This window comes from Rhinatrema bivittatum, chromosome 9 (genome assembly GCF_901001135.1).
Source record: "Rhinatrema bivittatum chromosome 9, aRhiBiv1.1, whole genome shotgun sequence".
Taxonomy (NCBI): domain Eukaryota; kingdom Metazoa; phylum Chordata; class Amphibia; order Gymnophiona; family Rhinatrematidae; genus Rhinatrema; species Rhinatrema bivittatum.
Genome location: NC_042623.1, coordinates 252,339,863 through 252,360,249, shown reverse-complemented (window position 1 = coordinate 252,360,249; position 20,387 = coordinate 252,339,863). Strand labels below are relative to the sequence as shown.

Here is a 20,387-nt window from a genome sequence, read left to right as displayed (position 1 = left end):
TCTTCGGTATCTTCTTTCTTCAGCTTTTCTTCACCAACTGATGCCATCCACGGGTCACCGTGCTGGAGTTAATTCTGATGTACGGCCTGGATCTGGGCAGAGGCCCCAGCGTAAGGATCCAGCCTTCTGGGTCTTGCATAGGGTAAAGCCTAGGCCGAGATCATGGTGACCTACTGCAGCCTTGATCTACCCAAGGCCAAGGCTTCGGGACCAGCTGGCCCTGACACCTAGGCCTAGGCTGAAGCTTTGGTCTTGTGTAGGCTTAGGCCATGGTAGGTCGCCGCAACCTTGGCCTAGGCCCCATTCAAGGTCCTGGCTTCGGCTGGGTCCTAGGCCTCATCTTCAGAATCCCCCCCCCCACCCCCGAACTGGGTAAGTGGGGCCGGGGAGGATCCTGGCCCCAGCATTTTTCCTGGTTGGAGGTATGGGAAGCCATTTCTTTTCCATTTTTGTTTGGGTTTTTGTCAATGTTTATTTCATTTTTTTAAAACTAAAGAAACAAAATAAATATTACACAATACAAAAATTGTGGGGGAAAAGCCCCCTAAAATCAAAACACGAAACAAAATTTTGCCCCTTCCCACCCCTGTCATACACTGTATATGGTGTGCTAATTAAAATGGTTGTATGGCATTTAATGAATGGATAGATGTTTACAGGGAAGATAGTTTATAAAATATCTCATATTTCTGCCCAAAGTATGTGCGCATGTTGCAGTAAATGCGTACATTTCCAATGCCAATCTATTTTATAAACATATGTGCGTATAATTTAGGTGTATAAAAATGTGTAACATGTCCACCTATTTACCCTGATTTAAATGCAGAAGCAGGTATTTTATAAAGTATATGTGTACACGGTTCTGAAAATACTTGCATATACACTGACTAATGGGCTGATACCTTCAGCAGTTCACCTAAATCCTTGAACCCCCACCTCCAAAAACGTAGACAACAGACAATTCTGATTTCAATTGCATGAGTCCATTGGCAGATGTGAAAATACCCAGACAAGACTGGTAATGTATGCACGTATACCTCTTAGGAATGAGCAGCTTTACTGTCTGAGGAAAATGCAAGGAGCTGGAAGAAAAGGTTGAATTACAGATTCTTCTTACAGCTCTTCTGAATGTTGCTCACGTTCTGGGGTAATTTTGCAGTGCGTAGTTTGTTCCGGGAGAATTCAGTAGCAGAAATCGCAAAAGGTTTGGTCTACCTTGTTTGCTGATACTAAAAAAAAAATGCTCTTAGTCTTGAGTTTCAAATGATCTGGGATAAAATTTGATTTAAAGAAAGTGAGGAATTCAACGATTGTACATTTATTTGGGAATGATGCCGGCATCTAAATTAAAATTGGTATCTCTGAGTGTGAATGGGACGTCTCACTCAATTAAAAAGGTTTTAAATTATGTTAATGCATAAAATGCTGATGTATTATTACAAGAAACACTTCTCTTTTGTACAGAATTTCAAAAGTTGAAATGGGAGCAGGCCAAGCAATATGCATTTTTGCCAGTGGAAAATGGAGTGACTGTTGCTTCTAAAAATCTTCAAAACGTTAATGTGATTAGGGTGTATTGATATTGTTGGATTGTAATCCACCTTGAGGCCTAGATTTGTTAAAGGCAGAAATTTAATTACTACTATTGTGGATCGAAAGCCAATCCACAGATATCTGAGGCTGTTTGGATCAAGAAAAGGGATTCTTTACCCAAACTAACACTGGAAACGGGAAGAAGTGAGATCCCCTTTGAAGAAGTGGTCATAGTTCTGGGCGTGACATTAGGCAGCAAGCCAAAAACGGCAAAACAAATTCCATAAGTGATAAAAACTACCTTATATTATTTACAGTTTATCCATAGTCTGAGACCATTCTTGGAAAATACTGATTCGATAAATTTAGTGCAAGTACTAGTTTTATCGCACTTGGACTGCCTGCGATGCCTTATATGTAGGTATGACGAAGACTGCTTTTAAGAAAACTACAGCTTTTATAGAATACTGCAGCCAACATAATCTTTGGAGCTTCAAAGTATTATGTTATCACTCCATTATTAATGAAATTGCATTGACTCCCAGCGAACAAGGATTAGATTTAAGATTTTATGTATGACTTTGAAAGTGTGACAAGAGATCTGCAATATTTGGCTAATGCCTTAATTCCCTATAAACCCCTGCAAGCCCTCTGCTCCTCAAAACAGGAGCTGTGGAGGGTTCACCCACTAGGTGAGATCAGTTTAGAAGGAATAAGATGGGCTCCTTTTGCTCATCGAGTGCCCACACCTTGGAATTCCATTTCGCTAGAAGCAAGACGGGAACCCAATTATGGGTTATTTCATTAAAAAAATGAAGACACAGCTTTTCTATTAGCTCATGTAGAACTAGGTCAAACCCTTTGTTGAGAGGAGGACTTAGAATAGACGTGGCCATGATGGGAGCTGTGGGCAAGTAACCTAATGAATCAGACTAGGTTTGTGGAGTTTATTCAGAATGTTTTATTTAGTTTTCATTTTGATGATTTTGTTTGATCTTATGTTTGTATGTAGTATTCTATTTGATGTTATTTTGTTAACTGCTGTGATATATGATTAACTGAGGTATATTAAATTTATTAAACTAAAATCAAGATTAAATAAGTAAGATACTGAAGGAAGTCGGGCTTCAGGTATAGCATTTCTGAGTACCAAAAAAAAACCAAAAACTTTTTCTAGGTATATATGCCCCAATAGTGGTTTCACTGGAATTCTTTCCAAGTTTTGAAAATTGTATTTCTCTTTAGGAGGTATTCTTAAAATAGGGTGAGACTTCAATCAGTCACTGGATCTAGTGTTAGATAGGCATTCTAAATATTAAATGAGGTCAATATTAAAAGGGGTTTATCTGGATAACTTCTAAATTATCCAGATAAACCCCAAGATTTTCATATCTTGGCCAATTAGCCAGATAACTTGTTTCCAGATAAGTCATTAATTGGATAAAATTTTTCCAGATACCTTGGAAGCATTCTGGGAGTAATCCAATGTGGAGTTCACTTAGCTGAAAAACTTATCTGGATAACTCCGATATTCAGAGTTAGTTCAATAAGTTATTTGGCTAAGTCTGGATGTCCCTAACAGCCAGGTTAAAGTTATCTGTAAGCATATTCCTGAATAACTTTACCTTAACTGGCTATATTCAAATAATATGGCCAGTTAAGTAGCGATCCAAAATAAAAAAAAAAATAGCCTAGTGAACCTGCTGGCCTGATTCCTCACTCCCCACCCCAGTGAAACAAATATTGGGCATTGCACTCACTCCCACTCCCCCCTAAAATATTCCAAAAACATAGCAGGCCTATAGACCTCAAAAGCCTCTCTCCCCCCCCCTCAAAATTAGCTAAAAAGAATTTGAAGGTAGGCCCAACCCAAACCCTCCCGCCTCACTTGGCACCCTCAAGTGCTGATTTTATAACATGCGTGCGCCGGCATTAGATAGATTTATCTATAGTTCAATTTTGGCATTGCTTCTTTCCTGGTATTATTTGTTTTACCCTGTGTTACTGAGATGGAACCTCTGTGAATGTTTGTGAGAACAAGTATGTCTTTAATGCATTTTTAAAGGATTTTGAAAGGCTAGCATTCTCAGATTCTCTGGAAGGGAATTCCCAAATACTGGACCTGCTACTGAGAAGGCCCACTCCCAGAGCTATTTTGCTGAAAAATCTAAAAGATTTTTATTGGTGAATCGTAGGTTACACAAGGGCTTATAAAAAGGTAAACCTGCATTAACCTAAAAGGCAGTTATTGCTGTATAATAATGTATTTTACTCGCCACTCGACTGGCAGCCAATGTAATGACGCAAGAACTGGAGTTATGTGTTCGCGCATTCCGTGCACCTATCAGAATCCTGGTCCCAGAATTGTGAACTATTTGTAATGCTCGGATAGTTGTCAAGGTAAACCTGTAAAAAAGGATTACAATAGAGTCCAGTCAGTATGAGTGCTTGGAGTACAGTTTGAAAATCCTGAGGTTTTAACAGGGATTTTAGATGTCGGAGAAGTCTTAGTTTACAGAAGGAGGTTATGACAATTGATTTTACCTGTGGTCAGAACAATAACAAGGTATCAAGGCTCATGCCCAAATTTCAGACTGTCTGAGTGATAAGTATCCTATGATCATGAAATTCAAAGTCATGTGGAGAAGTCAATAAAGGATAGGAACTCAATATAATCAACTCATTCTGTATATTTAACAGCAATTTATTATGGAATAACCACCATGTTATTGTTTTTAAGCATAATGATATTAAATCAAAAGTATTGGACCTTGAGGAATTGAAGGGAATAAAAACTAGAATATTGTCGGCATAACTAGAACATTTATGCCAAGACATGCAAATATTTTATCTAGACGGATGAGGAATATGTTAAAAAGAATTGCCGATGAAGCAGAGCCTTAGGGAAATCCAGTGGGCACAGATTTCCATGCAGAGACTACATTTCCCATTCTGATCTGCTAAGATCTATTAGTTAGGTATGAAGTGAACCATTTTAGAACAGTTCCAGATAAGCTGAAGGCATTCAGCCTGGCTAAAAGAATTTCATGATCTGTTGTGTCAAATGCGGAGGATAAAATTACATAGATAGTCCCCCCTGTGGAATCCACAAATAATGTTGTTCAAACTAGATAAAAGTAAGGTCTTGGTAGAAAATGGCTTTCTAAACCCAAACTGACAGTAGTCCAGAATGGCGTGTTCATAAAGAAAGTCTATCAGTTGGGACAATACTATAGCTTCAATGTCCTTTCCTAAAAAGGGTAAGGAAGATATTGGTTGGTAGTTTGCATATTTGGATGAGTCTAAGATAGGTTTTTTTCAAAATAGGTCTAACTGATGCTTTTTTTCAAGGAGTCAGGCAAGCAACCTTTACTTAAGAACCTAAGATTTGCCATACTGGGTCAGACCACAGGTCCATCAAGCCCAGTATCCTTTTTCCAAGTGGCCAATCCAGGTCACAAGTATCTGGCAGGATCCTAAAAGCTTGATAGATTCAATGCTGCTTATCCCAGGGATAAGCGGTGGATTTCCCCAAATCTACCTTAATAATGGTTTATGGACTTTTTTTCCAGGTACTTGTTCAAAACTTTTTTAAACCCAGCTACAATAACAATTCTCACCAAATTCTCCAGCAAGGATAAGTTTGCAATTTGTGCAATAAGATTGGATATGTCAAATTTCAATGTTTTTAAAGTAATATAGCTTAGTCTAAAAAAGGTTTGGACAAGTTTTTGGAAGTACCCAGGATGCTGGGCTCGATGGATCATTAGTCTGACCCAGCATGGCACTTCTCATGTTCTTATATTTTACATTTTAGTCTTTTCTTCAAACTAACTAGAATAGACTGTTTCTTGATATCCAATACTTAAGCCTTCCACAGTTCAAGCAGAATACTATAATATTGTACTGTACTGGCCCATAAATCATAAGCCAAGAGAAATAATTTTCATTTTGAATTTTTTTTTCTTGCTTTTATGATGCAAAACCAAAATGCTTTTTAAAATATATCAAAATGCCAAATCTTGACAGCCATTAAATCGTTAACTTCTTTCTGCTCTCTGTCTTCTCCCTGAAATCCCACTTTCCACTGTCTTTAATGTTAAGAACATAAGAACATGCCATACTGGTTCAGACCAAGGGTCCATCAAGCCCAGCATTCTGTTTCCAACAATGGCCAATCCAGATCATAAGAACCTGGCAAGTACCCCAAAACTAAGTCTATTCCATGTTACCGTTGCTAGTAATAACAGTGGCTATTTTCTAAGTCAACTTAATTAATAGCAGGTAATGGACTTCTCCTCCAAGAACTTATCCAATCCTTTTTTAAACACAGCTATAGTAACTGCACTAACCACATCCTCTGGCAACAAATTCCAGAGTTTAATTGTGCATTGAGTAAAAAAGAACTTTCTCCGATTAGTTTTAAATGTGCCACATGCTAACTTCATGGAGTGCCCCCTAGTCTTTCTATTATCCGAAAGAGTAAATAACCGATTCACATCTACTCGTTCTAGACCTCTCATGATTTTAAAAACCTCTATCATATCCCCCCTCAGCCGTCTCCTCTCCAAACTGAAAAGTCCTAACCTCTTTAGTCTTTCCTCATAGGGGAGCTGTTCTATTCCCCTTATCATTTTGGTAGTCCTTCTCTGTACCTTCTCCATCGCAATTATATCTTTTTTTAAAATTGTACACAGTATTCAAGGTGCGGTCTTCACCATGGAGCAATACAGAGGTATTATGACATTTTCCATTTTATTCACCATTCCCTTTCTAATAATTCCCAATATTGTTTGCTTTTTTGACTGCCGCAGCACACTGAACCGATGATTTCAATGTGTTATCCACTATGACGCCTAGATCTCTTTCTTGGGTTGTAGCACCTAATATGGAACCTAACATTGTGTAACTATAGCATGGGTTATTTTTCCCTATATGCATCACCTTGCACTTATTAAATTTCATCTGCCATTTTGATGCCCAATTTTCCAGTCTCACAAGGTCTTCCTGCAATTTATCACAATCTGCTTGTGATTTAACTACTCTGAACAATTTTGTATCATCTGCAAATATGATTATCTCACTCGTCGTATTTCTTTCCAGATCATTTATAAATATATTGAAAAGTAAGAGTCCCAATACAGATCCCTGAGGCATCCCACTGCCCACTCCCTTCCACTGAGAAAATTGTCCATTTAATCCTACTCTCTGTTTCCTGTCTTTTAGCCAGTTTGCAATCCACGAAAGGACATAGCCACCAATCCCATGACTTTTTACTTTTTCTAGAAGCCTCTCAGGAGGAACTGTGTCAAATGCCTTCTGAAAATCCAAGTATACTACATCTACCGGTTCACCTTTATCCACATGTTTATTAACTCCTTCAAAAAAGTGAAGCAGATTGCCTTGGGTAAAGCCATGCTGACTTTGTTCTATTAAACCATGTCTTTCTATATGTTCTGTGATTTTGATATTTAGAACACTTTCTACTATTTTTTCCTGGCACTGAAGTCAGGCTAACCGGTCTGTAGTTTTCCGGATCACTTCTGGAGCCCTTTTTAAATATTGGGGTTATATTTGCTATCCTCCAGTCTTCAGGTACAATGGATGATTTTAATGATAGGTTACAAATTTTTACTAATAGGTCTGAAATTTCATTTTTTAGTTCCTTCAGAACTCTGGGGTGTATACCATCCGGTCCAGGTGATTTGCTACTCTTCAGTTTGTCAATCAGGTCTACCACATCTTCTAGGTTCACCGTGATTTGATTCAGTCCATCTGAATCATTACCCATGAAAACCTTCTCCAGTATGGGTACCTCCACAACATCCTCTTCAGTAAACACCGAAGCAAAGAAATCATTTAATATTTCCGCGATGGCCTTATCTTCTCTAAGTGCCCCTTCAACCCCTCGATCATCTAACGGTCCAACTGACTCCCTCACAGGCTTTCTGCTTTGGAATTATTTTAAAAAGTTTTTACTGTGAGTTTTTGCCTCTACGGCCAACTTCTTTTCAAATTCTCTCTTAGCATGTCTTATCAATGTCTTACATTTAACTTGTCAATGTTTATGTATTATCCTATTTTCTTCTGTTGGATCCTTCTTCCAATTTTTGAATGAAGATCTTTTGGCTAAAATAGCTTCTTTCACCTCCCCTTTTAACCATGCCGGTAATCGTTTTGCCTTCTTTCCACCTTTCTTAATGTGTGTAATACATCTGGACTGTGCTTCTAGAATGGTATTTTTTTTAACAATGACCATGCCTCTTGCACACTTTTTCTTTTGTAGCTGCTCCTTTCAGTTTTTTTCTAACAATTTTTCTCATTTTATCAAAGTTTCCTTTTTGAAAGTTTAAAACGAGAGCCGTGGATTTGCATACTGTTCTTCTTCCAGTCATTAATTCAAATTTGATCATATTATGATCACTATTGCAAGTGGCCCCACCACCGTTACCTCTTTCACCAAATCCTGTGCTCCACTGAGAATTAGATCTAAAATTGCTCTCTTTCTCGTCGGTTCCTGAACCAATTGCTCCATAAAGCTATCATTTATTCCATCCAGGAACGTTATCTCTCTAGCGTGTCCCGATGATACATTTACCCAGTCAATATTGGGGTAATTGAAGTCTCCCATTATTACCGCACTACTGATTTGGTTAGCTTCCCTAATTTCTCTTAGCATTTCACTGTCCATCTCACCATCTTGACCAGGTGGACGATAGTATACTCTTATCACTAGTCTTCCCCGACACACAAGGGATTTCTACCCATAAAGATTCAATTTTGCATTTAGTCAAATGCAGGATGTTTAACCTGTTGGACTCTATGACATCCCGGACATAAAGCACCACACCGCATCCTGGGTGCTCCTCTCTGTCATTGCGATATAATTTGTACTCCGGTATAGCACTGTCCCATTGGTTATCCTCCTTCCACCATGTCTCTGAGATGCCAATTAAGTCTATGTCATCATTCACTGCTATACATTCTAATTCTCCCATCTTACTTCTTAGACGTCTGGAATTAGCATAGAAACATTTCAAAGTTTGTTTTTTGTTTGTATTTTCATTCTGCTTTTTAATTGATAGGGATAAGTTAGAATTTTTTGGCTCAGGTGAGTTTTTAGTTACAGGCACTTGGACTACTTTTCTTATTATTGGAACCTCACTGTCGGGATGCCCTAATTCTAATGCATCAATAGAATCCTTTAAAGATACCTCTCTCCGAACCATGCGCTACTGAGCGACTGTCGGCTTTCCCCTTTGTTCTAGTTGGTTCCTCTTCCTCTTTAACTGGAATTTCTAGAGTTCTTTTTTTCTTTTACTGTCCACTAGTAATATTTTTCTAGTCTTTTCCTTTCTTTTTGCTACAGCAGATCCATATTCCTCTCTCTCCCTCTCTCTATTCCCTTCTCTTCCTGGAGAGGGAGGGAAAATAGATGAAATTGGTAAAGTCTGGCCTTGAGTCTTAGCAGTATCCTATAAGAAGGGAGGTGCTGGGACTGTGAGATATTGCAATTTGACTGGCTGCATGATTTTGGCCATATCTCCTTTAATCTTTCCCATACACATAGGCATAGGCATAGTTTGTCTGCTTTGTTTGGCGGGGGAGGGGCAAGGTGTAGAGAGATCATATTCGGAGGGGCAGAGGGAGCCCAATTCAGCGCTTCCACCTGGAGAATTTATGGGGACACCGACTTCCCCCCATGTCTCCAAACTAGGGCCTAGCGGAATGATGAGCTGCGGCGAAAAAAAGGATGGGGGGGGTGGGTGGGTGACAGGGTGCAGCCGGCTGCATCACGGCAGTGCGGTTTCGCTGCACACTATTGCCCCCATAGTGCCACGGCAAAAGGTGGTGCTGTTTCCCGCACTACTGCTGGCGGTAATGTCTAAAACATTATCGCTTGCAGTGATGCTGCCAGCTCATTAGCCTTAACCCTGCCCAAAATCCTGCCTAGCTCCACCCCTTCCCCTAATTTAAATGTTACCACTGCGATGTGCCCATTATCGTGTACATTAGGGCATTATCGCACGTGATAACGGCCCATTGCATTTTAAAGAATGACCCTGTATACCAGTATACCCCATCCCTTTCCGGATAAAATACCAAACCCTCACCGTTCTTCACAATGTGCTCTACAAAAACAATCCTGCATGGCTCAAGGAAATGCCACACTTCCGTGCCTGTAATCGCCCTTCCAGAACCACCCTCGCAGGAACCCTACACATTCCACCCCTCAAAACTGCACACCTCTCCCTTACCAGAGAAAGAGCTTTTACCATAGCTGGCCCCACCCTATGGAACTCACTCCCCATGTCCCTCCGCCTTGAACCTTCCCTACCCCACTTCAAAAAAGGCATCAAAACCTGGCTCTTCTTACAGGCCTACCCAGATGCCAATCAAACCTAAACCCCTTCATGGCGTCCAGCCCTGCTACCCTCTAATAATGATGTATCTCAAGGAAACGTTATCTATATAATCATTGAAATGTTGTTGCCTTAATGTTTTTGAATATAGTTCCTATCTACTTTCCTTCTCTCCTTTACGCTCTGCAACCTCTATTTCTTCACGCTACTTATGCGCTTGCTCTCACCCACCCCCCTCTCTCCTTTTTCTATTCCTGCTCCCCTTCCCTTACAAATTATTTTGTAATTTCTCTTTCCTCGCTACAAGAGTTGATTGTAAACCGGCATGATATGTCCTATGAATGTCGGTATATCAAAAGTTAATAAATAAATAAATAAATAAATAAACTGCATGGGTCCATCTGCTGGCAAGCTAATAGACTATACTCTCACCAGGTTGGGCTCAGGAGAAACACCAGTGGCTGCAGACCCTGCCAGTCTCTGTCACTCTATGTTTCACATTGGGAGAGGGGGCCAAAACAGTCAGTGAGCAGCCTTGAAATAGGACAGCAGAAAGCCGACCCTCACTCAGGGCCATGATACCGCCAGCCCTGCAGGGCGGGAAGACTTTAAATCAGTAATCAGCAGGAGGGACTGGGTGTGTGCTTCCTAGCTGCAGAAACCCATTGGGCAGCAGGGCTGTGGTGCCATGGAGCATCACCAGGAAAACTCGAGCAAAAACGCAGAGCTAGTGCTGTCTTCGCCTCCTCCCTCCTTGCTTTAGCAGCAATTATTTATTTTAAAAGGTATCGCCCACCTATCTAAAATACTAGAATATCATTGGTTTTTGGATATGCAAAAAAGCTATAAAAACCTCATCTTATATTTGGGCTAATATGGCAAATATCTGATCATGCTGGAATCCAACATTAAACTGGGAGGGTGCAAATCTTCCCAATTCGATTTGGCACTTCAGCAATAGGCTTCTTGAGGCACTGGATTTAGTAGTTCATGTTAACAAGGCAATTGTGGAATATTTTGCATTTAATGATTTATGCGAGGTGTCACCTGCTACTAAATGGGATGCCTTTAAAGTAACTTTTAGGAAGCAGGAAAATAAATCCACCGTTTGGAAAGTGAGTAATAAAACACATAGAGAACCAACACATCAAAAGGAAAGAGTGCACTTTATTGATGCAAGTTCAGAAACTGAAATACAAATATAATACCATTTGTATAGTCAACATGTGAGTAAATGTATTTACTTACACAAAGGTAATATTCAGAGAGTCATAAATATGGTTACTTATTAGCATAATAATTACAAGCAAAAATTGAATAGGGAACGAAGTTAAGCTTTACAGTCATTACAGTATGATTATTTATAAGGCTAATGAGATTGCCCAACAATTTAATGCACATTCTTCCAATCTGTATTGGCCGGACACTAATGGCATTTAATACATTGGATTGGCCCCCGGTAGATCTGAAGGAAAAAAATAATAAATCCACTCTACAGTTACAGAAAAGAAAATTCAGAAAGTACTAAATATCTAACGCCTCAAAAGTCACTGGGACTGGATGATTTTACGGTGGAAATAAATGAAGATTTAATTTCCCGGCATCAGTGGCAAGATATGATGTTTGCTACAATTTCTGTGAGTTTTAGTATCTATCCCCCCAGAACAATATCTCAGCTACTTAAAAAAAATAAAAAAAGGGCTTATCCCAACAATCACTCTACTTCAAACCTGTCCACCTATTGAGATGTACATTTTCTAAGGTAAGCAAGCCTTTAAGAGTTTCAGCCTGCATGCTTATGCATCAGGGATGTGCCCTGATTTTGTTTTTCGTGCGGTTTTCGTTTCGGGTTGTTATCTGCCAAATTTTGTTTTTATAATGGTTTGGGAGATATTTATTTCGCGTTTCCCTAATTTCGGGCTTAGTGTGCACTAAGGGGACTAATGTTAGTGCACATTAAGTCCCATGGTTCTGCATTCCCATTGGCTGTCTCTTTATAAGGAGACAGTAAGGAGACAGCCAATGGGAATGCAGAACCATACCTCTAGCTAATGAACTGCTCCCCAATTGACAATTTTTAACTTATTGGTAACATGTTTTGTTAATGCGCACTAACTTTAGTTAGTACGTGCTAACATCCAGTTAGTGCAGCCTAAGTCCTATTAGGGTGCACTAACTCTGAAATAAGAAAACCAGGTAGTGCGCACTAACAGACATAGGGCCAGATTTTAAGAGGTACGCGCGGGTGTAGATTTGTACGCGCAACCCAGCGTGCACAAATCTACGCCTGATTTTATAACATGCGCGGGCAGTCATGCGCATGTTATAAAATCCGGGGTCGGCGAGCACAAGGGGGTGCAGACTTGTGCACCTTGCACGTGCTGAGCCCTAGGAGAGCCCCGATGACTTTCCCTGTTCCCTCCAAGGCGCTCCGAAATCGGAGCGGCCTCGGAGGGAACTTTCCTTTTACCCCCCACCTTCCCCTCCCTTCCCCTACCTAACCCGCCCCCCAACCCTACCTAAACCCCCCCTGACCTTTGTTTTTAAAGCTGCGCCTGCCTCCTGGCAGGTGTAGGTTGTGCACGCCAGCCAAGTGCCGGCACACGATCCCCCACCTAGAGGCCCTACAGAGGCCTCTGGCCATGCCCCACCCTGGACCGCTCCTTTTTTCAAGCCCTGGGACATACGCGCGACCTAGGGCTTGCGTGCGTCACCAGGCCTATGCAAAATAGGCTCGGCGCGTGTAACCCTCCTGCGCGCGTAAATCCAGCTGGATTTATGCGCACAGGGCTTTTAAAATCTGCCCCTTAATGCGCACTAACATCTAGTTAGTGCGCACTCAGCTTGTAAATAAGAAAACTATAGTTAGTGCGCACTAACGGGATGTAGTGCGCACTAAGTCCCGTTAGTGCGCACTAACACGAAATATGAAATTCCACAAAATTTCGTAATATTTTTTTCATTTCGGGGCACTCCCGAAACATGCCAAAATAGACAATTTCTTTGCCATTGTCTATTTCGTTTAAAACGAATGCACATCCCTACTATCCAGCCACTTCTGATCAAAACATAAGGCAAGTGAATGTGAGGGTTTTGTTATATTCTCCATTTCAGAAATATTTGTTTATAGATTACTGAATGATGAAAAATGTGTGAATGGACAATAGCAGGGTTGAAGCCTTGATGATTGGTGCTACTGTTCACAAGTTTCAAACTTGTGCTAATTCAACCCCTTAATTTGTTTACTTTCCCAGAGCAAAGCTGAGCATAATTTTGCTGAGGTCATGATTATGTCAGAGATTCGCTGCTTTCTCAAATTATAGGACTATTTCATTAATTAACTTGGACTGTAAAATTTATGCTCAGACATTAGTTTGAATATTAGGCAAAGTCACATGGATCATTCAGGTTTTTTTAAAGGGTCACTACTCCACAGATCATGCAGGACTATTTTATAATATACTGCACAGAGCTAAGGAGGTGGAAGTTCTGGCTGTAATAATTTCATTAGATGCTGAAAAGGCTTTCAATTGTGTAGAATGGGAACATTTATTTCAGGTTTTAATTTGGTTTTGGCAAATCTTTTGTGCAAATGATAAGCAGGTGGTATGGGGGCTCTAGAGCGAGGTTATTTGTGAATAATATTCTTTCAGATTCCTTTATTCTAGATAGAGGTACCAGACAGGGATCTCCCTTATCCCCACTTTTCTAGTCAGCTCTAGACCATTAGCAGCTGTTATTAGATAAACTAATGTATTTGATGGGTTTAGTGCTGACGACACTGAATGTATAAATCATTATTTTTTTTTTTGACTTGGCAGTTTCCCTCTGTTCCTTAGGACTTTCAGCTCAGCCACAACTATCCGGGAATTACCCCCTCCCCCCCCCCTCCAATTTATATTTCTCCCTAACATATCTAGATCTGGTCATTGCAGCAATGGTCCCAGGCCAGTGGCCAGGTACCAGAATGCCTGTGATCGTGGGCCCCTGGATAGGGCCACTAGTAGTCGCCCTGGGGGCGGGGAATGCTGTCTCCACGGGCCCTCTGCCATCTTTCGGATTGGCTCAGGGACCTTCCACATGGCACTGCCGGTCAGCCCCCGGGTCAGCCCAGCATATGATACATTAACCGCCAGAAGTTTTCATTCTGAAGTATTAGACACTATTGCTTTGTTTTTGGGATTTATAAGGTTACAAAATCAATTGGTCCAAATCAGAATCTCTTCCTCTTAATATTAGATTCTTACTTATGCTAATGGGAACAGGAGGAGAGAAAAGAATTGGGAGTTATATGCCATTGTAATTTAGACAAGACAATTTTGATTAATATTTGAAAATAATGAAGCTATTTAAAGTGTTGCCATTACACTTAATGCTATTAACGTGTCTATTACGCAACAGAGATAATTACATGCCAAGCATGTTGTCTATATTTTTCCAGAAACTGGATTGCAGGCTTTATGATTTCTTCTCAAAAAAGAAACCTCCACATAATCACCCTCTGAAACTTTAAAGGAGCACAGAGGAAAGTGGGATCAGCTTTTCAAACTTTCTTCTGTATAACTATGCAGCCATTTTTCAAGAAGGTGGATTGTTGCTACAAAATTGGAGGAAAGAGAGTAATAATCCTCAATAGCTGGAGATGGAAAGATAATTAGTCTTTTCTCCTCCCAAGGATGATTCTTACCAAAACTATTATGGAAAATCAGTATTAATATCAAATTTGGGAAGTTGAGTGCATTGTTGAAAATTAAGTAGAAGTCAACTATCAAAATGCTCCTCTAGTACAACCTAATGGGCAAAAATAAAAATTCTTGCAATAATCGGTCTGGCTAGAAGAGACAGGAGATGTTAAGAAAGAAAAGAACTTATAATCTTCCAAGAGACAAAAATAAATCTAATATAATCTCAAAGATTTCAGTGGATTTAGTTGAGACACTTAATATTAGCAGGGAAAAATTATATACATTCATTGTGAGGTGCTCCAGAGGTTTCTAAAATGTGTGACAAGGTGCTGGCATCTTCTAAAGTAGCTCTTACTAGCGGTTGCCAAAGGGGTAGAAAAAGGGTGGAAAAAGGACTTAAAGGCTAGGGATGTGCACATTCAATTTTTTTCACTTTTATTTCGTTAATTCATTTTTCAGGTTTTGTTTGTTTTTTGTTTTCAGGGATTTTATTTATTTTTTCCATTTTCAGCAAATAGCATGTGTTATTTGAAATAGTGTATGCTATTTGCAAACAGCATGCACTATATACCAAAAATAAAAAAAACATGAAAATTCTGATGTTTTTGCCATCATTTTCAGTTAATTTGAAATGCAAAAACAAAAAACCCCCTGAAGAATCATTCTTCCCATTTTACTCATTTGTTTCAAACAAATGTACATCCCTATTAGAGGCCTATATGGAACTTGCAGAATGGGATCATTTTTGAGCAGATAATTGCAGGTTTCTATGACTGCATCCTTCACTGAGATATATTTTATTGTTCATTGTGCAGTCTGGATACAGGTACAAATTTCTAAACTTAGGTCTACTTGTTAAACTATGTTAAAACCATGCAAAATGTTTAAAGGGACATAATGCACTGAAAACTACCCCAAAACTGAAACCTCCAGGTTCCACTTCCCTGACATATCCCTCCCACATGTGAAAATATATAAGCTCCTCTCCTGGCTCTGAACCCCATCCACCCATTCACCCAAAATACCACCCCCACCCCAAGACGAATTCCCCCCAAGCCTCCTCATCCCTTCAGGACCCCTCTCCAGCTTGATAATGGGGCAGGAGCAATCACCAGTAACTCCTCCCTCACCTGCACTGTCATCCAAACTGAAAGCAACTGACCCGATGCTTCTGTTTGCCCCCATTCTGGATGATAACTAAGGCACTTCTCCTATAACCGACCTGAGGGCTCTTGCCGGTAAGGAGTGAAGGGGTCCAGGAGGAGGGAGGAGGTAGGGGGGTCAGAGCCGGGGCTTAAATATTTACACATTTTGAGGGGGTATGCCAGGAAGGAGGTTCGAGGGGGCAAGGTTTTGGGAGGGGGATTTGTTACTGGTTGGGGGCGGGGGGGGGGGGGGGGGGTTGGAACTCAGGACATCTTGCCTTTTTAAAAATCACCTGACGGGAGGGATGTGCCCGAAAGCATCAGAGAGCAAGTTAGCCTGCCCATGCTCTTGGCAGAAGTTAACTGCACCTTATGAAGTGCAGTTAACTTCCATGGCTTAATGCAGATTACGATGATCCACATTAATCCATTTGAATAGTAATGAGCTGCTTTACATTTGTATGTGAAGTGGCTCATTTTTTTGGCATGCATTGTGCCGGATTTCCCCTGTGAGATCAGTAAAGCAGTCACTGGTGTCATATGATAATGTGTTTATAATGCATACTGAATGCCGATTTCAACTTTTAAAATTCTTTAATGTGTTATTGCAGATTAGTAAATAGGCATATTAATACTCAGGGAGAAAATAAATGTTAGTTTTGCCACATAGAGAATTCTCACATATATTTATGTAACAACATAAGGAAATTTTGGACAGGAGTGTGCAGCAGGATTAAGGATATTCTGAATATCCAGTGTGAGTATTTATTTAAAATTATTATTTGGTAATTGACTGCAATTATTGAAGAAAATTATATTGTAATATAAAATTGATAGATATTTTACTATCCTTGGCCTGAATAAATGGAAAGATTGTTCTTTTATAGAAATATATGAACATTTGTATGGAGAAAGCGGTATATAAGATTTTTCAAATGAATAAATAAATAAATATTTGATGGAATATAATATATCTGATGTACAAACATAGAAACATTATAATAGAAAAAGACCATACAACATATCTAGTCTGCCCATCCATATAAGCAGTTATAACCAAAAAATTCATAGATTTAGAAAATTTCAGGAAATCTGTATATCTATAAATTATTATGCAATCTAGGTGCTGTATTTCCAACCTTTTATGTTGTCACATTAGATAAACTATGTTGTACAATATGGTAGTAGTATCCTCCCACTGACATATGTTTCACTAAATGGAAACTGTACAAAATATTCTTGTGAATTCAATAAACATATACATCCAGCAACAAAAAAGCAAGTCAATTTGTTCCCCGTTCATATGTACTTTAGATAAGAATCATAACAGGGAGTACAGAGTGTGATTCATCAAGGTCTTTTCCTATCACTACAGATGACAGAAAAGCCTTAGTAAATCAGGCCCTTGATGATCTTTCCATAAATTTTACATGCTCATATCTGGAATTAAACTCACAATTACATACATTTAAAGAATGATCACCTGCTGGCATATTCATACACGTCTATGTTTCTGGGTCTCAATGCAAGTAACATAATGCTTAATGGGACCTCTAATGCCACCTCTGTCGTTACTAAGTGATCAAAAGAAAGCAAGCTTCCATGAGGAGCTAATACAGTTATTGGTTCTGATTAAGTGAAGAGAATAATTCATCCAATTAGTACATCATTTGTGAATGGCAGCCTGCCAGAGGCACAAGACAACAACGAAAAGACTATATGGTAGCCCTCGCCTTATTTCTTGGTTTTCTTACCTATCTGCATGGACACTGGTGGAAAAGTTGATTACCTGGCTTGGAAACAATATGGTAATCCTCAATTTATTCCGTTATGATGGAGAAGTAATTCCTGGCAAATTTAGCATGCCAGCTGTAGTTGCTTCAGAGAGCCACGTATGTTGGTCGTACGCCATTACAATAAGAACAGTGCAGAAATGTAAGACATTTTCCACTAATCACCTTCGCTAAACCACTATTCACTCAGGCCACAGAATCATACAGAAACAGATCCGGGGGAACTCAAGAAGCAGGGCTCAGCACACTTAAACTATCCCAGACAAATGCTTGCGTAACCTACTCTTTCAAACCTCCCGTGATGGCACGCGTCCCATGACATAAAATACTTTAATACAAGTACTGAAACTGGTTTACCTTATCATTCCTCTCACATAAAAATTTTAACCTCTGAGCCCGTTTGTGCATAAATACTCCATCCAAGTGTCCGGTTTCCACAGAACGGATCTCGATGGCTTTTTCTCCCCAGCCCATTATTTGGTTGGAGTGAATGTAAGCTGGAAAAAACGAAACAAAACAAATTTTCAACTCTGAACACACAACCTGGCAATACTGTCAAACAATGGGGAAAATTTTCAAAGTACTTGCGCGGGTAAAATGAGCGTATACGCACATAAGTAGTAGGGACGGTAGGAGGTGCGTGGTTGTGAGACTCATGGCCTCAGTCATTGAATCTTTGTAAAGAGAAATGTGTGAATGAGTGCAGGCAGCTTCATACATTGACTGACCCTCAGGGAACCTTGGCAAGTGCAACATTTACTGTTAAACCTTATAATTTTGTAATTTAAAAAAAGAGGTATACATTTTGCATGGGTGAGCAAAGTTCATAAGCAGAGAGAACTCTGAACAGGGCTAAGATGAACTTTGCTCTTGTAGTTTTGAGGAAAGCAGCAGTGTGTGGTGAATATTTTGTTAATATTTTACTGGGGGTTAGTTTTAGGTATATAAAATGTTAACATACAATTAGGAGTGATGCTGCAAATAACATGCATAATAAATTCTACTTTAAGCCTGATTTAGGACACTTTCTGTATATTGGGCCAGTAGGATAATGTACCCTGCAGGATCACACAGGGTGACATTACATGCAAATCAGTTTCCAGCTCATCAATGCAGTTTTTCTTTCACTAGTATTTCGCACACATTTCTCATCGTGTTATTGTTTTACATATTTTTATGGCTGTTTAATTATAAATAGCCTTGATAGCTCTGCTGATGGTGCAGTATACAATATTTTTAAATACATAAATATGATTTATGTAAATGGAACACATTGTACTCGTGTAATTGCTATTCTATAACCATCGCAAATATGCGTGTACATTACATTTCGTGTATACATATTCCACAGTCTAGGGGTCAACAGTTACGCATGTAAGTTGCTATTTTGTAAGAGACTTACGCATGTACAGTTGGCAAATTTCTCGTGTAATTTTGCAACTAATAATTATTTTGTGTAATTGATATTCTATAACCATCGAAAACCAAAACCAAACAAATAAATACATAAATATTACACTTTTTTATTGTGTACCATTGGTCTAGTGGGAGATCTGGGTGACCTAGAGGCTAAGAATCTGGAGGGTCTCGATTACCCACAGAAGGGTTGGTGAAGGAATTAGAAAACCGGTAATTTCAATTAGCATGCATGTATTAAAATATACCAACTTCTGCATGCAAATTTTCTATTTTATTTTCACAAGTAAAATATATGCACATATATTTTAAAAATTGGTAGGAAAAATATGCATGTTCAATGCATTTAAATACTCGCTTTCAATGATCTGCATGTATTCGTGCATAAACATATATACGTGTGTATGATGCAGGATAGAGTGATGCGTATTTTACAACACATGCGTCTCTGATATGTGTATCATAGATCTCCGCACGGTCATATACATGAGTATAGTTGTTTGAAAGTTACCCTCAATATGGAGGATATTTTAAAAGGAGTTACACATATAAATGTAACATACTATCGTAGCAATTTTAAAAAGCCATTTAAGCGTGTAAAAGTGCAGTTACATGTGTATAACCTATGGACAATTCAATGGCATATACTTTAGCAATTCTCAAAAGCCCACTTATATGGGCAAAGTGCATTTATACATGCAAAACCCAATTTTAAGCATGTAAATGCTTTTTAAAATCAGGCCTTTTATAATCAAGGCACAAAATAAAAGTCTCTCTTTAGCTGAGCTTTACCATCTTGTTAAGCAGCTGTAATCCTGGAAAACAACAGGCTAACACCTGTCAAACAGTGTTAAGGAAGAGGACCCTTGGGCTGAGGGGGAGTTGGTGCAATCTGCAAAAAGGAGCCCTGCAGGTCCCCGCCATCAGCAGGCGGAGCTGGCCAGAGCAGAGGCCCAACAGGAGCTTCACCAATACCAGCCCTCGTTCCCCTTAGGTTGAGCCCTCAGGTGCCGGGGCTGGCTTCACTTAGGTGCAGGTCTCCATGGAGGCGAAGATCTGTTGCATAGAAAATGATGCGGGACAGCACAGTAAGAGAAGACGGAGTCAGGTCAAGCAGCGGTCTGGGCAGATGGCAGGCAATAAGAGTCAGGTTCAGGCTGAGGTCAGAGGAGGGCAGAGTGCACTCAGGGTTGAGGTCCAGGCAGAGGGTCAGGCCAGGTGGAGATCAAGAGGTGTCAAGTCCAAGCTGGGTTCAGAAGCCAGAAGTCCGACCGAGGAGAAGGAACAATGAAGGACGAAGCGCCACAGGAATAAGGAGGAACACTGGGAGGCGGCTAAGAAGGACAGACCAGGAAGATGAGGACTCAGGGTGAAGACATAGAAGAACGGGAACACAGCAGGAGCCAGTAACAGATGTTGGGGTGAAGAACGCTGAGGCAAAGCACTACTGCG

The 20,387-nt window shown here is 39.9% G+C and overlaps 1 protein-coding gene across 13 annotated transcripts in view; it reads right to left on the bottom strand.

The window, feature by feature from the left end:
* The window catches only part of TNIK (TRAF2 and NCK interacting kinase), a 559,589-nt gene that overhangs the window by 8,203 nt on the left and 530,999 nt on the right, over positions 1–20,387 (bottom strand). For all 13 annotated transcript variants that reach the window (XM_029617206.1, XM_029617211.1, XM_029617208.1 and 10 more), the window contains one exon: positions 17,877–18,016. In XM_029617206.1, coding sequence (XP_029473066.1) covers positions 17,877–18,016 — 140 coding nt within the window. The remainder of the gene's footprint in view (positions 1–17,876; positions 18,017–20,387) is intronic.